Source organism: Tachyglossus aculeatus, unplaced genomic scaffold (genome assembly GCF_015852505.1).
Source record: "Tachyglossus aculeatus isolate mTacAcu1 unplaced genomic scaffold, mTacAcu1.pri scaffold_82_arrow_ctg1, whole genome shotgun sequence".
Lineage (NCBI taxonomy): Eukaryota > Metazoa > Chordata > Mammalia > Monotremata > Tachyglossidae > Tachyglossus > Tachyglossus aculeatus.
Window position 1 is genome coordinate 3,038,007 of NW_024045094.1, and position 21,296 is coordinate 3,059,302.

Genomic DNA, 21,296 nt, shown 5'->3' on the forward strand with positions numbered 1-21,296 from the left:
TGGTCCTACCTCTCCATCTCCTATCAATCAATCAACGTCTCCCTTGCCGGCACTTCCTTCCAGTGTAACCAAGTATGGGATCTGAGCACTTTGTCATGTGCTGCGCTCTGTTCCTTTGCCTCAGGCTTTCCAGTTTAACGGGTCTTTTGCAGATAATGGGGCATTTCAGTACTTCTCATGCCATAACTGAGGGATAGGTCTCTCTTCTCCTCCTCCTCATCTTCCCCTTGTCTTGTCTTAAGCCATTGAGTAGTAGTCTCCAACCCATTGCAACACCGTGGACACAACTCTCCCGGAGCACCCCATTGCAATCATTCTGATAGTGTTTCCGTAGAGTTTTTTTGGTAAAAATATGGAAGTGATTTCAACCACTGCCTCTTTCCGCACAGTAAATTTGAGTCTCCACCCTTGACTCTCTCCCATGCCGCTACTGCCCAGCACAGGGGAGTTTTGACTCGAAGCAGATTGCCTTCCACTTGCTAGCCACTGCCCAATTTCGAAATGGAATGGATAGGCCTCTGCTTGACTCTCCCTCCCATAGTCGAGACTGGTAGAGGACTGGTAACTCTCCAGGTGTGACCCTAAGAGGAGCATCTTCCCCTACCTCACTCAAAAATGTCAGTTGGTCACCATGTTGATTTGCAGTCCAACTGCTGCCTTATTGGTGAAGTTACCATCCTGATGATGAAGAGAATACCTATTTCTCCTTTACCAGTAAGCAGTTGTACTTTCAGAGTAAAACCTCACCATGTCATCTTCTTTCTAGGCTCCTGGAGAGCAGAGAGTTCAGGGCCTTGAACATTCATTCAGTTGCACTTATTGAGTGCTTACTATGTGCAGAACACTATACTAAGTTCTTGGAATAGTATAACAATAAACAGACACATTCCCTGGCTAAAGTGATCTCTCAGAGAAGAGGAGCATTAAAGCTAGTCAGTGTTTCTGTACCCAAAGTTATTTAGTCATTTTCATTCATTCCAAGGATGGAGAAAAGATTACAAAATGGAGGAAAAAGGGCAGTTCAAACGAGACAAGTGAAACGATTTCTTATTTATTGTGCAAGTTAAATTAATGTTTTAAAGAAATTTGAAAGAAAATAACTCAATGGCATGTTTACTAGCAGAATGAAAAATTTTCGTGACTCAAAAATTATATGTTTGCTCTATATGATTACATCAGCTGAAACATCCCAGGTTCTTTTAAGTGAATCTTAAATAATTATTTTTCCATTTTTGTTCATGTAGTACCACTTTAAAATGAATGTTTTTATGGGAATTCACACTAATTTACTGACTCTACCCAATGTGGAAACCCTAAAAAGAGTTTACCTTACCAGATAAAGAAATAGTCCCTTTCGATCTGTACCACACATTTAAAGCAGTTGAAAGTACTTTTGTGATCCACATCATCCATCCTACAGATAGTATCTTACAACACATAAAGAATTGTCTCTCTAAGTAATGCAGAAGGGTCATCATTTTGCAAGTTGATCTCCTGGCTCCATTTCCTGCCTGCTGGGTGACCTTGGTCAAGTCAATTAACTTCTCTGTGCCTCAGCTTTCTCATCTACTACTACTACTCTCCCATCCTTCCCAGCAGTATTCTCAGAGAAGCTCTCATCCCTCCTCTCAAGTGCTACTCCGGCCACCTGTGCTTCTGACCCCATTCCCTCTCATCTCATGAAATCTCTCGCTCCATCCCTTCTCCCCTCCTTAACTTCCATCTTCAACCGCTCACGCTCCACTGGTTCCTTCCCCTCTGCCTTCAAACATGCCCATGTCTCTCCCATTCTAAAAAAACCCTCTCTTGACCCCACGTCACCTTCTAGTTATCGCCCCATATCCCTCCTACCATTCCTTTCCAAACTCCTTGAACGAGTTGTCTACATGCGCTGCTTCCAGTTACTCAACAACAACACTCTCTTCGACCCCCTCCAGTTTGGCTTCCATCCCCTACATTCCACGGAAACTGCCCTCTCAAAGGTCACCAATGACCTCCTGCTTGAAAAATCCAATGGCTTATAAACTATACTAATCCTCCTTGACCTCTCAGCTGCTTTCGGCACTGTGGACCACCCCCTTCACCTCAACACGCTATCTGACCTTGGCTTCAGACTCTGTCCTCTCCTGGTTCTCCTCTTACCTCTCCGGTCGTTCATTCTCAGTCTCTTTTGCAGGTTCCTCCTCCCCCTCCCATCCCCTTACTGTAGGGGTTCCCCAAGGTTCAGTGCTTGGTCCCCTTCTGTTCTCGATCTACACGCACTGCCTTGGTGACCTCATTCGCTCCCATGGCTTCAACTATCATCTCTATGCTGATGACACCCAGATCTACATCTCTGCCTCTGCTCTCTCCCCCTCTCTCCAGGCTCGCATCTCCTCCTGCCTTCAGGACATCTCCATCTGGATGTCTGTCCGCCACCTAAAACTCAACATGTCCAAGACTGAACTCCTTGTCTTCCCTCCCAAACCCTGCCCTCTCCCTGATTTTCCCATCTCTGTTGACGACACTACCATCCTTCCCGTCTCACAAGCCCACAACCTTGGTGTCATCCTCGACTCCGCTCTCATTCACCCCTCACATCCAAGCCGTCACCAAAAACCTGCCGGTCTCAGCTCCGCAACATCGCCAAGATCTGCCCTTTCCTCTCCATCCATACCGCTACCCTACTCGTTCAAGTTCTCATCCTATCCCGTCTGGACTACTGCATCAGCCTTCTCTCTGATCTCCCATCCTCGTGTCTCTCTCCACTTCAATCCATACTTCATGCTGCTGCCCGGATTGTCTTTATCCAGAAACTCTCTGGGCAGGTTACTCCCCTCCTCAAAAATCTCCAGTGGCTACCAATCAAGCTGCGCATCAGGCAGAAACTCCTCACCCTGGGCTTCAAGGTTCTCCATCACCTCGCCCCCTCCTACCTCACCTCCCCTCTCTTCTTCTACAGCCCACCCCACACCCTCCACTCCTCTGCCGCTAATCTCCTCCCTGTACCTCGTTCTCGCCTGTCCCGCCATCGACCCCCGGCCCACGTCATCCCCCGGGCCTGGAATGCCCTCCCTCTGCCCATCCACCAAGCTAGCTCTCTTCCTCCCTTCAAGGCCCTACTGAGAGCTCACCTCCTCCAGGAGGCCTTCCCAGACTAAGCCCCTTCCTTCCTCTCCCCCTCGTCCCCCTCTCGATCCCCCCATCTTACCTCCTTCTCTTCCCCACTGCACCTGTATATATGTATATATGTTTGCACATATTTATTACTCTATTTATTTATTTATTTTACTTGTACATATCTATTCTATTCATTTTATTTTGTTAGTATGTTTGGTTTTGTTCTCTATCTCCCCCTTTTAGACTGTGAGCCCACTGTTGGGTAGGGACTGTCTCTATGTGTTGCCAACTTGTACTTACCAAGCGCTTAGTACAGTACTCTGCACACAGTAAGTGCTCAATAAATGCGATTGATGATGATGATGATGATCTGTAAAATTGGGATGCAGTGCCTGTTCTTCCTCCTACTTAGAGTTCAAGCCCCAGGTTGGACAGGAACGTTTTAAAAAATTTGTGTTTGTTAAGTGCTTACACCATGCCAGACACTGTACTAAGCACTGGAGTAGATATAAGAAAATCAGGTTTGACAAAATCAATGTCCCACATGGGGCTTACTATCTTAATTCCCATTTTACACATGAGGTAATTAAGGCACAGAGAAGTTAAGTGATTTGCCCAAGGCCACACAGCAGACGAGTGGTGGAGCCAGAATTAGAACCCAAGTACTGGTAATTTGCAGGCCTGTGTTCTATCCACTAGGCCATGGAACTGTGTCTGACCTGTTTGTCTTGTGCTTAGAACAACTGTGTCTGACCCAAGTCCTTAGAACAACCAATCAGTGAATCAGTGGTGTTTATTGAGCACTTAATGCATGCAGAGCACTGTACTAAGTACTCAGAGAATATTAATCAATCAATCAGTTCTGTCTGTTGAACGTGTATCTATCCTAGTGCTTAGAACAGTGCTTGACACATAATTAACACTTAACGAATACCATAAAAAATCAATAGCATTTATTGAGCCCTTACTGCTTGTAGAACACTGAACCAAGCCATATTAAGTGCTGTACTAAGCATTAAGAGTACAATACATCAGAGGTGGTAGACACATTCCCTGCCCACAGCAAGCTTGCAATGTACAGAACAGTGCTTGGCGCATAATAAATGCTAAATGATTACCATTGTTATTATTATTATTATCATCATTAATTAAATACCCTGGAATTCACAGACATTGAGAATATTGTTTCCATTATGCTTTCTGACTAGAACTGCCCAAAGTAAATCCCTTTGATACCAAATGTCCTTTTCAAAGCTTCCTTCTCTTCCTTGTTCTTCAGGCTGTAGATCAGTGGGTTCAACTTGGGGATCAATACCATTTGAACATGGACACAACTTTCGTCTGATCCATTGAGTATCTGGATTTGGGCAGCGTATAAATGAATGCTGAAGACCCGTAGAATGGAGTAACTGTGGTCAAATGGGAGGCACAAGAGAAAGCTTTCCCATACCCCACAGACGATTTTATTCCAAGAATGGCCGACATAACATATAGGTAAGAAGCAATTATGATCGCCAATGTGGACAGAATTAGAAGGGCGGCTAAAGATGAGGGAATTATTTTAACAAGTGACGTGTCAGAACAGGAAAGCTTCAACAGTGGTGGGAAATCACAGAAAAAAATTATTGATCACATTGGGCCCACAGAAGAATAATCTGAATAAATTACTTGTAAATATGAAAGCAGTTAACAAACTTTCTAGGTGTGAGACCACTACCATAAGGAGACAGAATCTCTTAGACATAATTGTTGGGTAAGCCAGTGGTTTGCAGATGGCCACATATCGATCATAAGCCATCACGGCCAAGAGGAGGCACTCAGCAGGCCCAACAATACTAGCGATAAAGAACTGCACAGCACACCCCCATAGGAAATACTTTTCTTCTCGATTAGTGAGTTCTCAAGTAATTTTGGAGTGGCAGTTGAGGAGATACACATGTCTGTGAAGGATAAATGACTAAGGAAAAAATACATGGGGGTGTGGAGGTGGGAATGAATCCTGATTAACAAGATGATTCTACCGTTCCCCAACAGGGTGACAGCATAGGTTACTAGAAATAGCCCAAAAAGGATAACCTGAGCCACTGGATCACTTGTTAGTCCAAGAAGAATGAATTCCACCATAGCAGTCTGATTTATACCAGCCAATTATCAGCCATGTCTCCTTTGAGGAAAGAATCCTTCAAACTAAATTAGAATGCAGTAGCATGGAAGGAATCCAAAGTTCATAAGGAGGCTTCCACAATGAATAAAAACAAAACAGTGGAGAGGATTTAGCAGCAAGGAAGAAAATCCACAACTCGTAGGAACACTTCCAGAAAGAATAAAAGCAAAAAGATGGAGGAAACAGTAGCAAGAGCAGCATTAAAAGGAAAATAACTAGAAAAATATCAGTAAACAAGATAAAATTCCAATCAACCAATTAATCAGTGGTATGCACTGAACCCTCCCTGTGTGCAGATGATGTAATAATAATTATGGTATTCGTTAAGGACTTAATATGCACCAAACACTGTTCTAAGCACTGGGGTAGATACAAAGTAATCAGGTTGTTCCATGTGGAGCTCATGGTCTTCATCCTTATTTTACAGATGAGGTAACTGAGGCACAGAGAAGTTAAGTGACTTGTTCAAAGTCACCTTACTAAACACTTGGTAAAGCACAAAAGGGTAAATAGACACGCTCCCTACACTCAAAGCTGACCCCATCAAAATGCTCTGCTCCTTCATGACTCTCAGTCTCACTTTGCTCAGAGAATAAGGCATGATAAGGAGGTGTGGAATTGTGGGATTTAGTTAATGATGTGCTGATGGTTAAAGCATAACAGAAGAAGGCAAAGTAACTAAATAATTAAGTGACAATAGCTTCTATGAATACATTTCACTACTTAAAAGTACATTAAATTATATTAAACTCAAGTTTTCAAAAAAAAAAAAAGGTCCAAGGATAATATTTGACTTCAGAACTGTGCCTGCAGGGTCAGCTGAATAGGATGATCTCAGAACTGCAATCTTCATCTCCATAGAATTGGGGATGCTTTCTTTAGAAAAACAAAGAAGAAACCCACATGAACCACCTAGAGTCCATGTTCAGGCAAAAAAGATCAAGATAACTTGCTGTAAACACAATGGAGCATTGGCCATTGGGTAAATATTTAATCAGATTTACCAAAAGATTCCCCACCCATCTATAACTCAGTCAGCATTTCTGTACATCAGAGCTATTCCTGGATTAGTAATGGAGAAACCCCATCCACTGGATCAATTAGGCATCTTAAGCAATTAAAATAAGTCTAATAAATCAATTTCTGGGAAGCCTCCGAAATACTGACCCTATTTGATTCATAGCAAGGGAACCATCATCAGGAGCTCCAAGAGGATTGAAAAGGAACTACCCAGATGTGTGTATATTAGGTTCTGTGTTGCACTGTGACTGAATCCCAAAGGCATAATGGTATCCTCAGTGCTATTCTCAGAATAAGCAATAGAATCAATCAATCAATCAATCATATTTATTGAGCGCTTACTGTGTGCAGAGCACTTTATTAAGCGCTTGGGAAGTACAAGTTGGCAACATATAGAGACAGTCCATACCCAACAGTGGGCTCACAGTCTAGAAGGGGGAGACAGAGAAGAAAACCAAACATATTAACAAAATAAAATGATAGAATAGATATGTACAAGAAAAATAAATAAATAAATAGAGTAATAAATATGTACAAACATATATACATATACACAGGTGCTGTGGGGAAGGGAAAGAGGTAAGACGGGGGAGATGGAGGGGGGAAAAGGGGGAGAGGGAGGAGGGGGCTCCGTATAGGAAGGCCTCCTGGAGGAGGTGTCTCTCAGTAGGGTCTTGAAGGGAGGAAGAGAGCTAGCTTGGTGGCTGTGTGGAAGGAGGGCATTCCAGGCCAAGGGGATAACGTGGGCCGGAGGTCGACCGTGGGACAGGTGAGAACGAGGCACGGTGGGGAGATTAGTGGCAGAGGAGCGGAGGGTGTGGGCTGGGCTGTAGAAGGAGAGAAGGGAGGTGAGGTAGGAGGGCGCGAGGTGATGGAGAGTCTTGAAGCCGAGGGTGAGGAGTTTCTGCCTGATGCACAGATTGATTGGTAACCACTGGAGATTTTTGAGAAGGGGAGTAACATGCCCAGAGCGTTTCTGGACAAAGACAATCCGGGCAGCGGCGTTTGAAGTGGATTGAAGTGGGGAGAGACACGAGGATGGGAGGTCAGAGAGGAGGCTGATGCAGTAGTTCAGACGGGATAGGATGAGAGCTTGAATGAAGCTAGATAGATAGATAGAATGAATTCCCTTCATCCCTTCATTCCCTTTATTTCCTTCACAGAAGTGATGGGAAAAAAGAATCCCTCAAACCTTATGATATTTTTAACTGGTTACCAAGAAGATTTTTTGCAGAGGATACCAGAGAGGAAAGGATACTTCTCTTTCGGATAGAAAGTTAGCACCTATTGAATTAAATTTAGGTCCTGGGGAGGCTGCTCGCTGTTTGTATTTGTGTTTGTGATGTGCCTCATTTGCTCTTATTGGGTTATTTCAGACGGTTGCTTGGTTATTTTGTTGGCTTTTGTGAGCTGAACCTTTCTATATGTGGGGCTTCTCCCAACCTAGATTGCAACGTCACTGAAGACGGCACTACCATCCTTCATGTCTCACAAGACTGCAACATTCGTGTCATCCTCGACTTCGCTCTCTCATTCACCCCACACATCCAATCTGTCACCAAAACCTGCCGGTCTCACCTCCCCAACATTGCCAAGATCTGCCCTTTCCTCTCCATCCAATCCGCTACCTTGCTGGTTCAATCTTCTAGACTGTGTGTCCACTGTTGGGTAGGGACCGTCTCTATATGCTGCCAAGTTGTACTTCCCAAGCGCTTAGTACAGTACTCTGCACACAGTAAGCGCTCAATAAATGTGATTGAATGAATGAATGAATCTCTCATCTGACCCCTACTGGATTACTGCATCAGCCTCCTCTCTGATCTCCCATCCTCCTGTTTCACTCTACTTCAGTCTATACTTCACTCTCTTGCCCTGATTATCTTTGTTCAGAAGTGCTCTGGGCATTTTCCTCCCCTCCTCAAAAATCTCCAGTGGCTGCCTGTCAACCTACAAATCAAGCAAAAGCTCCTCACCCTCGGTTTCAAGGCTCTCCATCACCTCGCCCCCGCCTATCTCACCTCCCTTCTTTTCTTCTACAGCCCAGGCTGCACCCTCTGCTCCTCTACCGCTAACCTCCTCACTGTACCTCGTTGTCGCCTGTCCCGCCGTCGACCCCCGGCCCACGCCCTTCCCCTGGCCCAGAATGCCCTCCCTCCACACATCCGCCAAGCTAGCTCTCTTCCTCCCTTCAAAGCCTTACTGAGAGTTCACCTCCTCCAGGAGGCCTTCCCAAACTGAGACCCCTTTTTTCTCTCCTCCCCATCCCCCAACCCTACCTCTTTCCCCTTCCCACAGCATTTGAATATATTTGTACAGATTTATCACTCTATTTATTTTACTTGTACATATTTACTATTCTATTCATCTTGTTAACGATGTGCATATAGCTATAATTCTATTTTTTCTGACGATTTTGACACCTGTCTACATGTTTTGTTTTGTTGTCTATCTCCCCTTCTAGACTGTGAGCCCGTTGTTGTGTAGGGACCGTTTCTCAAGATCACAGAGCAGCCCTTCTCACCTTGTACAGCCGAGCCTGCACACTCCTCTTCTGGTGCTAACCTTCTCAACGTGCCTCGATCTCGCCTATCCCACCTTTGACCCATGGCCCACGTCCTACCTCTGTCCCGTAACGCAGTCCCTCCTCAAATCCTCCAAAAGATCACTCTTTCCCCCCTTAAAGCCCTACTGTTGGCTCAACTCCTCCAAGATGCCTTCCCAGACTAAACCTCCTTTTCCTCAGCTCCCCCTTCCATCTGCATCACCTCAACTCACTCCCTTTGCTCTCCCCCCTCCCTACCACACAGCACTCACGTATTTATGTATATATGCATAATTCTATTTATGCCTGTATACTTGTATTGATGTGTACGTATCTGTAATTTTATTTATTTACACTGATGCCTGTTTACCCTCTTTTGCCCTACCTCCTTCTCCTCCCCACAGCACTTGTATGCATTTGTACAGATTTATTACTCTATTTACTTTACTTGCACATATATACTACTCTATTTTGTTAATGAGGTCCATATAGCTATAATTCTATTTATTCTGATGGCTTTGACACCTGTCTACATGTTTTGTTTTGTTGTCTGTCTCTCCCTTCTTGACTGTGAGCCCGTTGTTGGGTAGGGACTGCATCTTTATGTTGCCGACTTGTATTTCCCAAGGGCTTAGTACAGTGCTCTGCACACAGTAAGCGCTCAATAAATACGATTGAATGAATAAATATCTCTTATTTCCGGCACCTGCTCTTCTATTTATTTCCAATTTTTTTGGTTCCCCGAGGCCTGTAACTAATCTGACTCTCACTGTGGATTTTATCAGCTTTGCCTCCAGGTTCAGTGGAATTGAATTACCTCAGCAATGCATAGGTCAACTTACTAAAATCGTGGATACTCTGTTGAAATAAATGAGAAACCCATGGACAACCACGTATAGTCCCTGCCCTGGTTAACATGACTAGGCAACTAGCAATAAACACAATGGGAACATTGACCTTTAAATTCATCCCCCTAACTACTCTATCTCCCGAATCATTGCAAGGTGGCATGAAATAGTGGACAGAGCATGAGGGCCTGAAAGTCAGAAGGTCATGGGTTCTAATCTCAGCCCATCACTTGTCAGCTGTGTGACTTTGGGCAAATCACTTCACTAACCTATGCCTCAGTTACCTCATCTGTAAAATGAGGAGTGATACTGTGAACCCTCCGTGGAAGAAGGACTGTATCCAACCTGATTTGCTTGTATCCACCACAGCACCTAGTACAGTGCCTGACATGTGGTAAGTGCTTAACAAATACCATTATTATTATTGTTTCACCAAAGCTCCAGGAGGATTAAAAGAGAAGCACCAAAACATGGGTATATGAGGTTCTGTGTTGTATAGGAACTGAATTCCAAAAGCATAATGATGTCCTCAATGTTGTTTTCAGAATAAACAATAAAATGAATAACCTTTTAATACCTAACAATCAAAACCCTCAATACCACCTATAATTACCTTCTGGAAAGAAGAGGACGGAACTCCAGATGGTTTGTAACTGGACTGAAGACCCACTTGTATTTCGTTTGACATATTTGGGGGTTGGACTGTCTGAAGCTCAGCTGTATTCCCAGTGCCACCTGAGTCACAAGTATACAAAATCCCTGTAGATTTTAGAAGATCTGGGAATGATGTAAGTTAAATTTTGTGTTTATTTGGCTTGCCTTCATTTGATTGCCCTTTTCTTTAGGCCTGAAATCAAAAGTCATTTAGAGAATTTAATGTTGGGGTCTTTATCAGATGACTTTATATTAATTTATTGTTCGGGTAAGGTAAGGAAGCAAAATGCATTAGAGTGGGCTGCCCAGGTGGATTTTGGTGGATAATGTAATTGGGGATACAGCCGGCTAGTGCCTTTCTAAACTATCTTACATTCCTGCATGTAGGAGAGATGAGGGAAGTACATATTTAAGTGGACAAAGGACCCCTCTCCTTTTAATCCCCTTTAATTATCAAACCAGAGTGAGCTGCCAGAAGAGTTTGGGATTGTTTCTTGCCCAGGTGGGTAACCCAGACTGGATGGAAGGACATGGAAGGAGAGAGAAGGAAGCCACTTCTCCCATCACACGCTGGGGTTATCTTGCAAGCATTTCCCTTACCTCAGGAAAACAAAATATGCTCCATTGCGTGTGGCCAACACAGAGGCCTGTTTCAGGTATAATGTCAGAGTGAGTGAAGGGAAAGGTGGAGAAGGGAAGAATATTAAAGGAGCTCCATTGTGGAATGAGTACATTTTGGACACGTGTCATGTGGGTTTCATTTATATCAGTTCAATTACGAGTTCCCCAAGAAAACCAGAGTGCCTAAAGACTGCTAAAATCCAAACAAAAGGCTAAGTAAAGTCCCAAATTGTCACAGTATCTCAGTGACATGTGAAGCATCAGGGGTTAAGGGGAGGACTTAAAAGGAACTGGGGTCAGAAAGTGATCTGGACCACTTCCATAAATATCAATTTGTTGCCATAGATTATTAATGTTTCCTCCCGCAGATTCTGATTGGAAAGCAATATTTAACACACTTTCCTCTGGACAACAGCATCAAATTCTATTTAAAAAACATTTGATTATAAGGGGAAACAACTGAAATTAAATAAATAAATTATAAAAAAAATGATATCTTAGAGATATGTGCTTAAGCAGGATAGGGAGATTTGACAGCCAGCAGTCAGAGCAATCTTTTTGCTCCGTGATATACGGAAAAAGTATGTCTTCCCAGTCGATTTTAATTGTTGGTTTTCACTTGGTAATTAGCCCTTCGGCAACCCTGTGGCACTCCCAGGCATGTGAACACTCCATTTGTAACAGTACCATATCGAAACATCACCAACGATAGTATTTATTGAGCGCCTATTTTCTGCTGAGTGTTTTATTAAGCGCTTGGGAGAGTACAATGCAACAAAGTTGGTAGACAGCTTCCTTGCCCACATTAAACAGAATTGTCATAGGCTCTTGTAATTTCAATTTTTAATGAGCCAATCATTGTAATTCTCTGGTCTTGAAGATATATTTGTATGGCTGGTTGACATGAGGTTCAGTACATAGTACAATTCTTAACCACTGATGGTTTCATCTCCAACTCAGACTTATGTCATGAAAACATTTACAGTACACTAAATTCTGTAATTAAAGCATGATTCATGCCCCTAGACTACTACAAGCTATGTTGGTATTCCTTCTTATTATTCTCAGTATTGTAGAAATGGCAGTGGTGATGAAAAAGGAAAGAAGATCCATTATTCTGGATAATATTCAATGTCATTAAAATATGGCTTTTTCTAAGATTTGATTTCTTTAATCCAAACCGTCATCATGATTAAGAAAACCTATGAATCACCTTTCCCAGGGCCTCCTTAACATCCTTGTTCCTCAGGCTGTAGATCAGCAGGTTCAACATGGGGATTATAATGGTGTTGATCACAGACACCACTTGGTTCTGATGGATTGAGTAACTGGAATTGGGCAACACATATATGAAAGTGATGGTCCCGTAGTACAGAGTGAGTGGGAGGTACAAGTGGAGAAAGCTTTGTGTCTCCCTTCCCTTGAGTTCATTCTCAGGATTGTCAAGACGATGCATACATAAGAAATGACTATGACAAGCATGGTCACCGCTATTATTGACCCCGAGGAGACAGAAGGGATGATTTTAATATCTGAAATGTCCGAACAAGAAAGCTTCAACAGTGGAGCAAAGTCACAGAAAAAGTGGTTTATCTGATTAGGCCCACAGAAATATACATTTAAGAAGCAACTGGTAAACGTCCAACCATTCACACGGCCACCAATGTAGGAAGCAACTACGAGCAGGATGCAAACTTTGTCAGACCTTTTGCCCGAGTAGAGCAGTGGGCTACAGACAGCCACGTATCGGTCGTAAGCCATAGCTGCCAGCAAGAAGCACTCGGTCGTCCCAAAAGTCACCACAGAACACAGCTGAGCAATACAACCGGCCAAAGGTATGGTGTGGAGATCAGTCAAGAAGTTTCCAAGCATTACTGGTGTTACACAGGAGGAATACTCAATATCAACAGCAGCCAAATGGCTGAGGAAGAAGTACACTGGGGTATAAAGTTTGGTATTGACCCTAATTAACATGATGATGCTGAGATTTCCCATTAAAGTCACAACATAGATCCCCAGGAATATCACAGAGAAGACAGCCTGAAGGGAGGCATCACCTGTTAACCCCAAAGGAATTAATTCCGTTAAGGTGCTGTGTTTTCTGCCACCCATGAGGTATTCTAGAAATAGTTTATGTTGAGACAAAAGGGGACCTCAATTCAGGGAGAGATCAACAAGGCAAATATTGAACTGTTTCCCTTGACGATTCCTACTGATTTAAAAGTTGTGCTTGTCAGACTCAGGGAGGCACATGTGGAATATTTTTCTCTGTTCCACAGAGATCATGCAGGTACTCTGAAGAGGTCTGAAAACAGAAAAAAAAATTAAATTTCATATTGCAATATTGAAACTAAAAGTCATTAGTTTTTTTCTGTCCACAAATTTTAAATTGTTTGCTTTTTTATAAGGCATTTATTAAGGGCTTACTATGGGCAAAGCACTGTTCTAAGCGCTGGGGAGGATACAAGGTGATCAGGGTGTTTCATGTGGGGCTCCCAGTCTTCATCCCCATTATACAGATCAGGGAACTGAGGCACAGAGAAGTGAAGTGACTTTCTCAAAGTCACACAGCTGACAACTGGCAGAGTCTGGATTTGAACCCATGACCTCTGACTCCCAAGCCCGGGCTCTTTCCACTGAGCCACGCTACTTCCCTTGGATAAATCAATCAAGCAATCAATGGTATTTATTGAACTCCGTGTGCATAGAAATATAATAAGCATTTCAGGAAAATACCAAAGAATACAGTCTGCAGAGGGAGACAGCTATTAAAATAAGTTACAGACAGTAAAAATAATTAATTTAAGGGTATTCACATAGGTGCTTCAGGGCTAAAGTATCAATGTGATTAATTTAATTTAATTATGAGGTATGACTCCAAATACATATTAAAGAGAATTAATAGACGTAATTTACTTCCCACCCCTTTCATTCATTCAGTCAGTCAGTCAATCATATTTATTGACCTCTTACTATGTGCAGAGCACTGTGCTAAGAAACGGGAGAGTAGATTACAGCAATGAACACATTCCCCCACCAAAGAGAGCCCACAGTTTAGAGGGGGAGACAGACATTAATATAAGCAGTGTGGCTCAGTGGAAAGAGCCTAGGGAGTCAGAGGTCATGGGTTCTAATCCCGAATCTGCCATTTGTCAGCTGTGTGACTTTGGGCAAGTCACTTAATTTCTATGTGACTCAGTTACCTCATCTGTAAAATGAGGATGAAGGCTGTAAACCCTATGTGGGACAACCTGATCACCTCGTATCCACCCCAGCACTTAGAAGTGCTTAACAAATGTCATCATTATTATAAACACTTAGTGCAGTGCTCTGCACACAGTAAGCGCTCAATAAATACGATTCAATGAAGAAATAAATAAATTACAGATGTGCACATAAGCGCTGTTAGGTTGGGGGTGGGGGAGGTATTCCCTTATTGCTCCTTGACTTGCTCCCTTATTTGTTTGATGCGGAGGTGAATGGGAAGCCACTGACATTTCCTGCAGAGTGGGAAAATATGGTCTGAATGTTTTTGTAAGAAAATGATCCAGACTGCAGGATGAAGTTGGTCTGGAGTTGAGAGAGACAGGAGACCGGGACGTCAGCAAGGAGGGTGATACTATAATCAGAATGGGATAGGTTAAATTCTTGGATTAAAATGGTAACGGTTTGGATGGAGAGGAAAGTCTCCGCTTCTCAGAAGAAAGAGGACCGAAGACTGAAACCCTTGTGGTGGTGATGGTATTCGTTAAGGGCTTACTATGTGCCAAGCACTGTTCTAAGTACTGGGGTAGATACAAGGTAATCAGGCTGTCCCACATGGGGCTCAGAGTCTTTTTACAGATGAGATAACTGAGGCACAGAGAAGTTAAGTGACTTGCCCAAAATCACACAGCTGACAAGTGGCAGAGTCGGGATTAGAACCCATGACCTCTGACTTACGAGCCCGGACTCTTTCCACTAAGCCTCACTGCTTCTCAGACACATGAATACAGAGTCATAACTGTAAGGATAGTTGGATGGAGGATTGATGAATCAGAGGCAGACAATATGCCCCTTCAGACAATAATTACTTATGGATGGGCTAGTCATAATAAATAATAATGATGGCATTTGTTAAGCAATTACTATGTGCAGAGCACTGTTCTTAGCGCTGGGGAAGATACAACGTGATCAGGTTGTCCCAACTGGGGCTCACAGTCTTAATCCCCATTTTACAGATGAGGGAACTGAGGCACAGAGAGTTAGGTGACTTGTCCAAAGTTACACAGCTGACAATTGGCAGAGCTGGAATTTGAACCCATGACTGCTGACTTCCAAGCCCATGCTCTTTCCGTTGAGCCATGCTGCTTCTCAATGCAAGTCAGGCTTGGCTTTAAGTTACCAGTTGCTTAGTGTGTATTATCCCTTGGCCAGTTCTCAAGGTATAACAATTTTAATAATTTTCTTTTACACACTTTTAGCATATTCATTTGTTCCGCAAATTATTAACGTTCACATTTTATAAGGTTAATGCAGTATACAAGCCCTTCCCTGAGAAAAGTATTTTGTCCACATTGGCAATTTCTTTCGTTTACTAGTAATACACGAATCAACCAAGAGGGTTGGACATTTCTGAATTCTTCTAAATTTTGCCCTTTCCCTCACTAGGACTGGGTGCTTTGAAGGTGGAGGTTTCTTCCCCCCCGCCCCATGTGAATTGGACTGTATCCAACCTGATTTAACCCCAGGGCTTTGTATAGTGTTTGGCACCTAGTATGCACTTAATAAATACCACCATTATCATTATTATTAGGTCTTAGACCCCGTCAATTGGCTGGCTTCTGTGACTGCTTCCCAATTTGGTTAGTGGCATGCCAGATTAACCATCCAAGTCTACAAGCTGTTGGACTGCATTTTTTCGGTGACTTTCCAATTTATTCAAGTGACATATTGGACTAAGAAGTGTTATTGCTTGATCTCTGGCCCCAGTCATCTTTTTCAAGAGAGGTACTGAAATGTGAGCAGGATGATATCTCTTGTGGGTAGAATCCTTAATGAATAAATTACTGAACTATATCAGTGGTGTGGGGCTGAGGGTGGGGTACTAATCAAGTGCTTACAGGGTACAGATGGAAGTGCATAGGTGATGCAGAAAGAAGAGGGAGTGAGAGGAAATGGGGCCTTGGTTAGCGAAGGCCTCTTGGAGAACAAGGATTTTAACAAAGTTTTGAAGGTGGGAACGGTAGTGGGCTGGCATATACAGGAGTGAGGGAGTTCTAGGTCAAAAGGGAGAAATGGGAAACGGGCAAGGAGTGAGATAGAAGAAATTGAGACACAGTGAGCCAGCTGTCTCTACGGGAGAAAAGTGTACAGGCTCAGCTGTGGTAGGAAATCAGTGAGGTTGAGAAGCTGGAGGCAAGCTGTTTGAATGCTTTAGAGGCAACGGTAAGGAGTTTCTGTTTGATATGAAGGTGGATGAGTAACCATTAGAGGTTCTTGAAGAATATGGGGAGGCATGGACTCTCATTTTCTTCAGAAAATTATCCTAGTAGCAGAGGAAAATATGGACTGTAGTGGGGAGAAACAGGAGGCGGGGAGGTCAATGAGGAGGCTAATGCAGTAGTCAATGCAGGGTATGATAAGTGCTTGGATCAATGTAATAGCAGCTTGGATGGGAGAGGGAAGGATGGATTATAGGGATTTTGTGAAGGCAGAGCTGATAGGCTGAATATATACATTGAATGAGAGAGATGAGTTGAGGATAATGCCAAGATTATGGGAGGGTGAGATCAGGAGGATAGTGGCATTATCTACAGTAATGGGAAGGACAGGGTTTGAGTGGGAAGATGAGGAGATCTATTTTGGACAGCTTTAGTTTGAGGTAATAATAATAATGACGATGGCATTTATTGAGCGCATACTATATGCAAAGCACTGTTCTAAGGGCTGGGGAGGTTACAAGGTGATCAGGTTGTCCCACGGAGAGCTCACAGCCTTAATCCCCATTTTACAGACGAGGTAACCGAAGCACAGATAAGTTAAGTGACTTGCCCAAAGTCACACAGCAGACAAGTGGCAGCATCAGGATTTGAACCTATGACCTGTGCTTCTGACCCCATTCCCTCTCACCTCATAAAATCTCTCGCTTCATCCCTTCTCCCCTCCTTAACTTCCATCTTCAACCGCTCACTCTCCACTGGTTCCTTCCCCTCTGCCTTCAAACATGCCCATGTCTCTCCCATCCTAAAAAACCCTCTCTTGACCCCACCTCACCTTCTATTTATCGCCCCATATCCCTCCTACCATTCCTTTCCAAACTCCTTGAACGAGTTGTCTACACGCGCTGCCTAGAATTCCTCAACAAAAACTCTCTCCTCGACCCCCTCCAGTCTGGCTTCCGTCCCCTACATTCCACGGAAACTGCCCTCTCAAAGGTCACCAATGACCTCCTGCTTGCCAGATCCAACGGCACATACTCTGTCCTAATCCTCCTCGACCTCTCAGCTGCCTTCGACACTGTAGACCACCCCCTTCTCCTCAACACGCTATCTCACCTTGGCTTCACAGACTGCGTCCTCTCCTGGTTCTCCTCTTACCTCTCCGGTCGTTCATTCTCAGTCTCTTTTGCAGGCTCCTCCTCCTCCTCCTATCCTCTTACTGTGGGGGTTCCCCAAGGTTCAGTGTTTGGTCCCCTTCTGTTCTCGATCTACACGCACTCCCTTGGTGACCTCATTCGCTCCCACGGCTTCAACTATCATCTCTACGCTGATGACACCCAGATCTACATCTCTGCCCCTGCTCTCTCCCCCTCTCTCCAGGCTCGCATCTCCTCCTGCCTTCAGGACATCTTCATCTGGATGTCTGCCCGCCACCTAAAGCTCAACATGTCGAAGACTGAACTCCTTGTCTTCCCTCCCAAACCTTGCCCTCTCCCTGACTTTCCCATCTCTGTTGCCGGCACTACCATCCTTCCCGTCTCACAAGCCCGCATCCTTGGTGTCATTCTCGACTCCGCTCTCTCATTCACCCCTCACATCCAAGCCGTCACCAAAACCTGCCGGTCTCAGCCCCGCAACATTGCCAAGATCCGCCCTTTCCTCTCCATCCATACTGCTACCCTACTCATTCAAGGTCTCATCCTATCCCATCTGGACTACTGCATCAACCTTCTCTCTGATCTCCCATCCTCGTGTCTCTCTCCACTTCAATCCATACTTCATGCTGCTGCCCGGATTATCTTTGTCCAGAAACGCTCTGGGCATATTACTCCCCTCCTCAATAATCTCCAGTGGCTACCAATCAATCTGCGCATCAGGCAGAAACTCCTCACCCTGGGCTTCAAGGCTGTTCATCACCTTGCCCCCTCCTACCTCACCTCCCTTCTCTCCTTCTACAGGCCACCCCGCACCCTCCGCTCCTCCGCTGCTAATCTCCTCACCGTACCTCGTTCTTGCCTGTCCCGCCATCGACCCCCGGCCCACGTCATCCCCCGGGCCTGGAATGCCCTTCCTCTGTCCATCCGCCAAGCTAGCTCTCTTCCTCCCTTCAAGGCCCTACTGAGAGCTCACCTCCTCCAGGAGGCCTTCCCAGACTGAGCCCCTTCCTTCCTCTCCCCCTCGTCCCCCTCTCCATTCCCCCCAACTTACCTCTTTCCCTTCCCCACAGCACCTGTATATATGTATATATGTTTGTACATATTTATTACTCTATTCATTTATTTATTTATTTTATTTGTACGTATCTATTCTATTTATTTTATTTTGTTTGTATGTTTGGTTTTGTTCTCTGTCTCCCCCTTTTAGACTGTGAGCCCACTGTTGGGTAGGGACTGTCTCTGTATGTTTCCAATTTGTATTTCCCAAGCGCTTAGTACAGTGCTCTGCACACAGTAAGTGCTCAATAAATACGATCGATGATGATGACCTCCGACTCCAAAGCCTTTCCACTGAGCCACGCTGCTGGATGACATCCAGGTAGAGATGTCCTGAAGGCAGAAGGAAATGTGAGGTGGCAGAGAAGACAGAGGTCAGGTCTAGAGAGATAAATTTGGGAATCATCCTCCTAAAATGATAGTTGAAGCCATGGGAGCGAATGAGTTCTCCAAGGGTGGGAGTGTAGGTGGAGAATAGAAGGGGACCTAAAACTGAGCCTAGAGGTCCCCCACTATTACGGGGTGGGAGGCAGAGAAGGACCCTACAACAGAATATGAGAAGGGCATGTCAGATTAAATAATCCAAATTTCTTTTGGCCTATTCTCCCAGGCCCAAATTCCAAATTCTTATTCAGGGTCGTACTAGACATTACTAAATATTCAGACCGGAGAAACATAAACATTTAGTTTAACGCTCAGAAAGAGCCAGACGGGAAAACCGAACCAGACCTAAATGATCACCCATCCCAAAATACCCACGCTTCTGTTAAATCATGAACTTCTGTGTTCTTACAGAATAAGTAGGCCATGTTAGAGGGTGTACTCACAACTCACTCAGGGTAGGCTTTTCCTCAAGACTCCCAGCATGGCTCAGCAGTCGGATGGGCAGAGGGAAGAAAGCCAACCTGAGCCCGCCACATTCTGTCCTCAGGATAAATGCCTCCACCCATCCTGATTGGCTCTCACTCCCAGATGGTTCTGACATGTGCAAACCTTTGCCTTTGGGAAACATAGTTCCCAGGTTAATGTCCTACTTCCCTTCATCCTTTGATCTTAACAATGCCTCCAAAGGACTAACTAGTTAAAATAATGCTTTGGGAGTGTTGGTTTAGAGGTATTTGGGGATCTCCCTGAGGGCTTCCACTCTACTGTCAGATTTCTAGCAGACCTTTGGACAATTGCTTTTTGCCTCTTTTCAGCTTCACATCACTTAGGTACGGTCACCCATCGTCCGGGGAAAGGTTCGTTCATTGATCGGCGAGGCAAGAGAGAGAGAGAGAGAGGTGGGGGGGGGGGGGGGCGGGGACGGAAAGCCTGAGTTTTATATAAAATTTATTCCGCGAGGCGAATTGAATTTATGTAATTGTTTAGGCGCAATGGATTGAACTTCCCATTTGGGAGGAATATAATCAGTTAGCAATATTAGAGCTTCCCTACACAGGAGGAAAACAATCATACATTAATTGCGCGTGGGTGAGGCGGATAGCTCTCACCCCTGTGCACTTCCCACATGGGAAGAATTCATTACATTACCCGCGCACGTGGTGGGTGACTAGCTCTCACCATGTGCTCTCCGTACATGGGAGGAATCCATTCATGATTCATTCATTCATTCAATTGCATTTATTGAGCGCTTACAGTGTGCAGAGCACTGTACTAAGCGCTTGGGAAGTACAAGTTGACAACATATAGAGACGGTCCCCACCCAACAGTGTTATCACAGTCTAGAAGGGGGATGGATTTCCATAAGCAGCGGGGCACCTGGGTCCTACCCACGAGACACTCACCCGTCCCCCAGCCCTTGCCTCAGTGTGTTGGTTCTGGTTGCAGAGTGGGCGTCTGGCCTTCTGGGCGGAGTGAGACACGTGGGCTGCAGCTGCTGCAGTGGCTGCTCCTTCTGCTGCTGCGTGTCCTGGTGTTCTGACCCCGAGGTCAGAGGCTACAGGTATTTATTGCCTGTGCCCCTAGGCCATTCCAGCTTCCGGCCTCAGTCTATCCAGTCTCTGCCCTCTCCCCTCCTTCATACCTAATTTGATTGGCACGGGGGCGAGGGACACCTTCTGTATTCCCGGCTTGGTCTGTCAATCTAGCAGATTTGGTCGTGGGGGTGGTATCCCACCCTCACTTCCGAGTTCCGCCTGCTGGCTCAGGTGGTCACGAGATAGCTTTTGACCTTGAGATGGCCAGTACCCCAGGGTCACCTCGGGACAGGTACTTATCTGTAAATTATTGATTTACGTTAATACCTGTCTCCCCAGCTACAGAGTAAGCTTCTTTCTGGCAGAGACTGTGTCTACCAACTCTGCTGTATAGTACTCTCCCAAGTGTTTATCATCAGCATCACCTTCCTTTCTGCCTTCCCTACCTCCTGAGTCTCCCCACCCCAGTTCATACTTTACTCTGTTGCCCAGATTATCTTTCTACAGAAGTGTTCAGGGCACGTCACCCCTTCTTCTCAAAATTCTCCAGTGATTGCCTATCCTCCTCCATATTAAACAAACACTCCTCACAATTGGCTTTAGAGCTCTCCATCACCTCGTCCCCTCCTTCCTCACCTCCCTTCTCCCCTTATACTTCCCAGCCCATGCACTCCGCTTCTCTGGCGCTAACCTTCTCACTGTGCCTCCATCTCTCCTGTCTGGCCACTGATTCCTGGCTCACACCCTTCTTCTGACCTGGAACGTCCTTTCTTCTCAAATCCACCAGACAATCACT

General features: G+C 44.7%; 1 protein-coding gene and 1 pseudogene across 1 annotated transcript; both read right to left on the reverse strand.

Moving 5' to 3' along the window:
* LOC119924140 overlaps positions 1-4,897 on the reverse strand; it is a 37,102-nt pseudogene extending 32,205 nt beyond the window's left edge.
* A 7,243-nt stretch (positions 4,898-12,140) lies between these two features.
* Positions 12,141-13,075, reverse strand: LOC119924146 (olfactory receptor 491-like). Its single transcript, XM_038743171.1, is given in 2 exon segments — positions 12,141-12,328; positions 12,331-13,075. Coding segments are annotated over 2 exon segments (918 nt in total). The 5' UTR covers positions 13,061-13,075.
* Between the last annotated feature and the right edge of the window lie 8,221 nt (positions 13,076-21,296).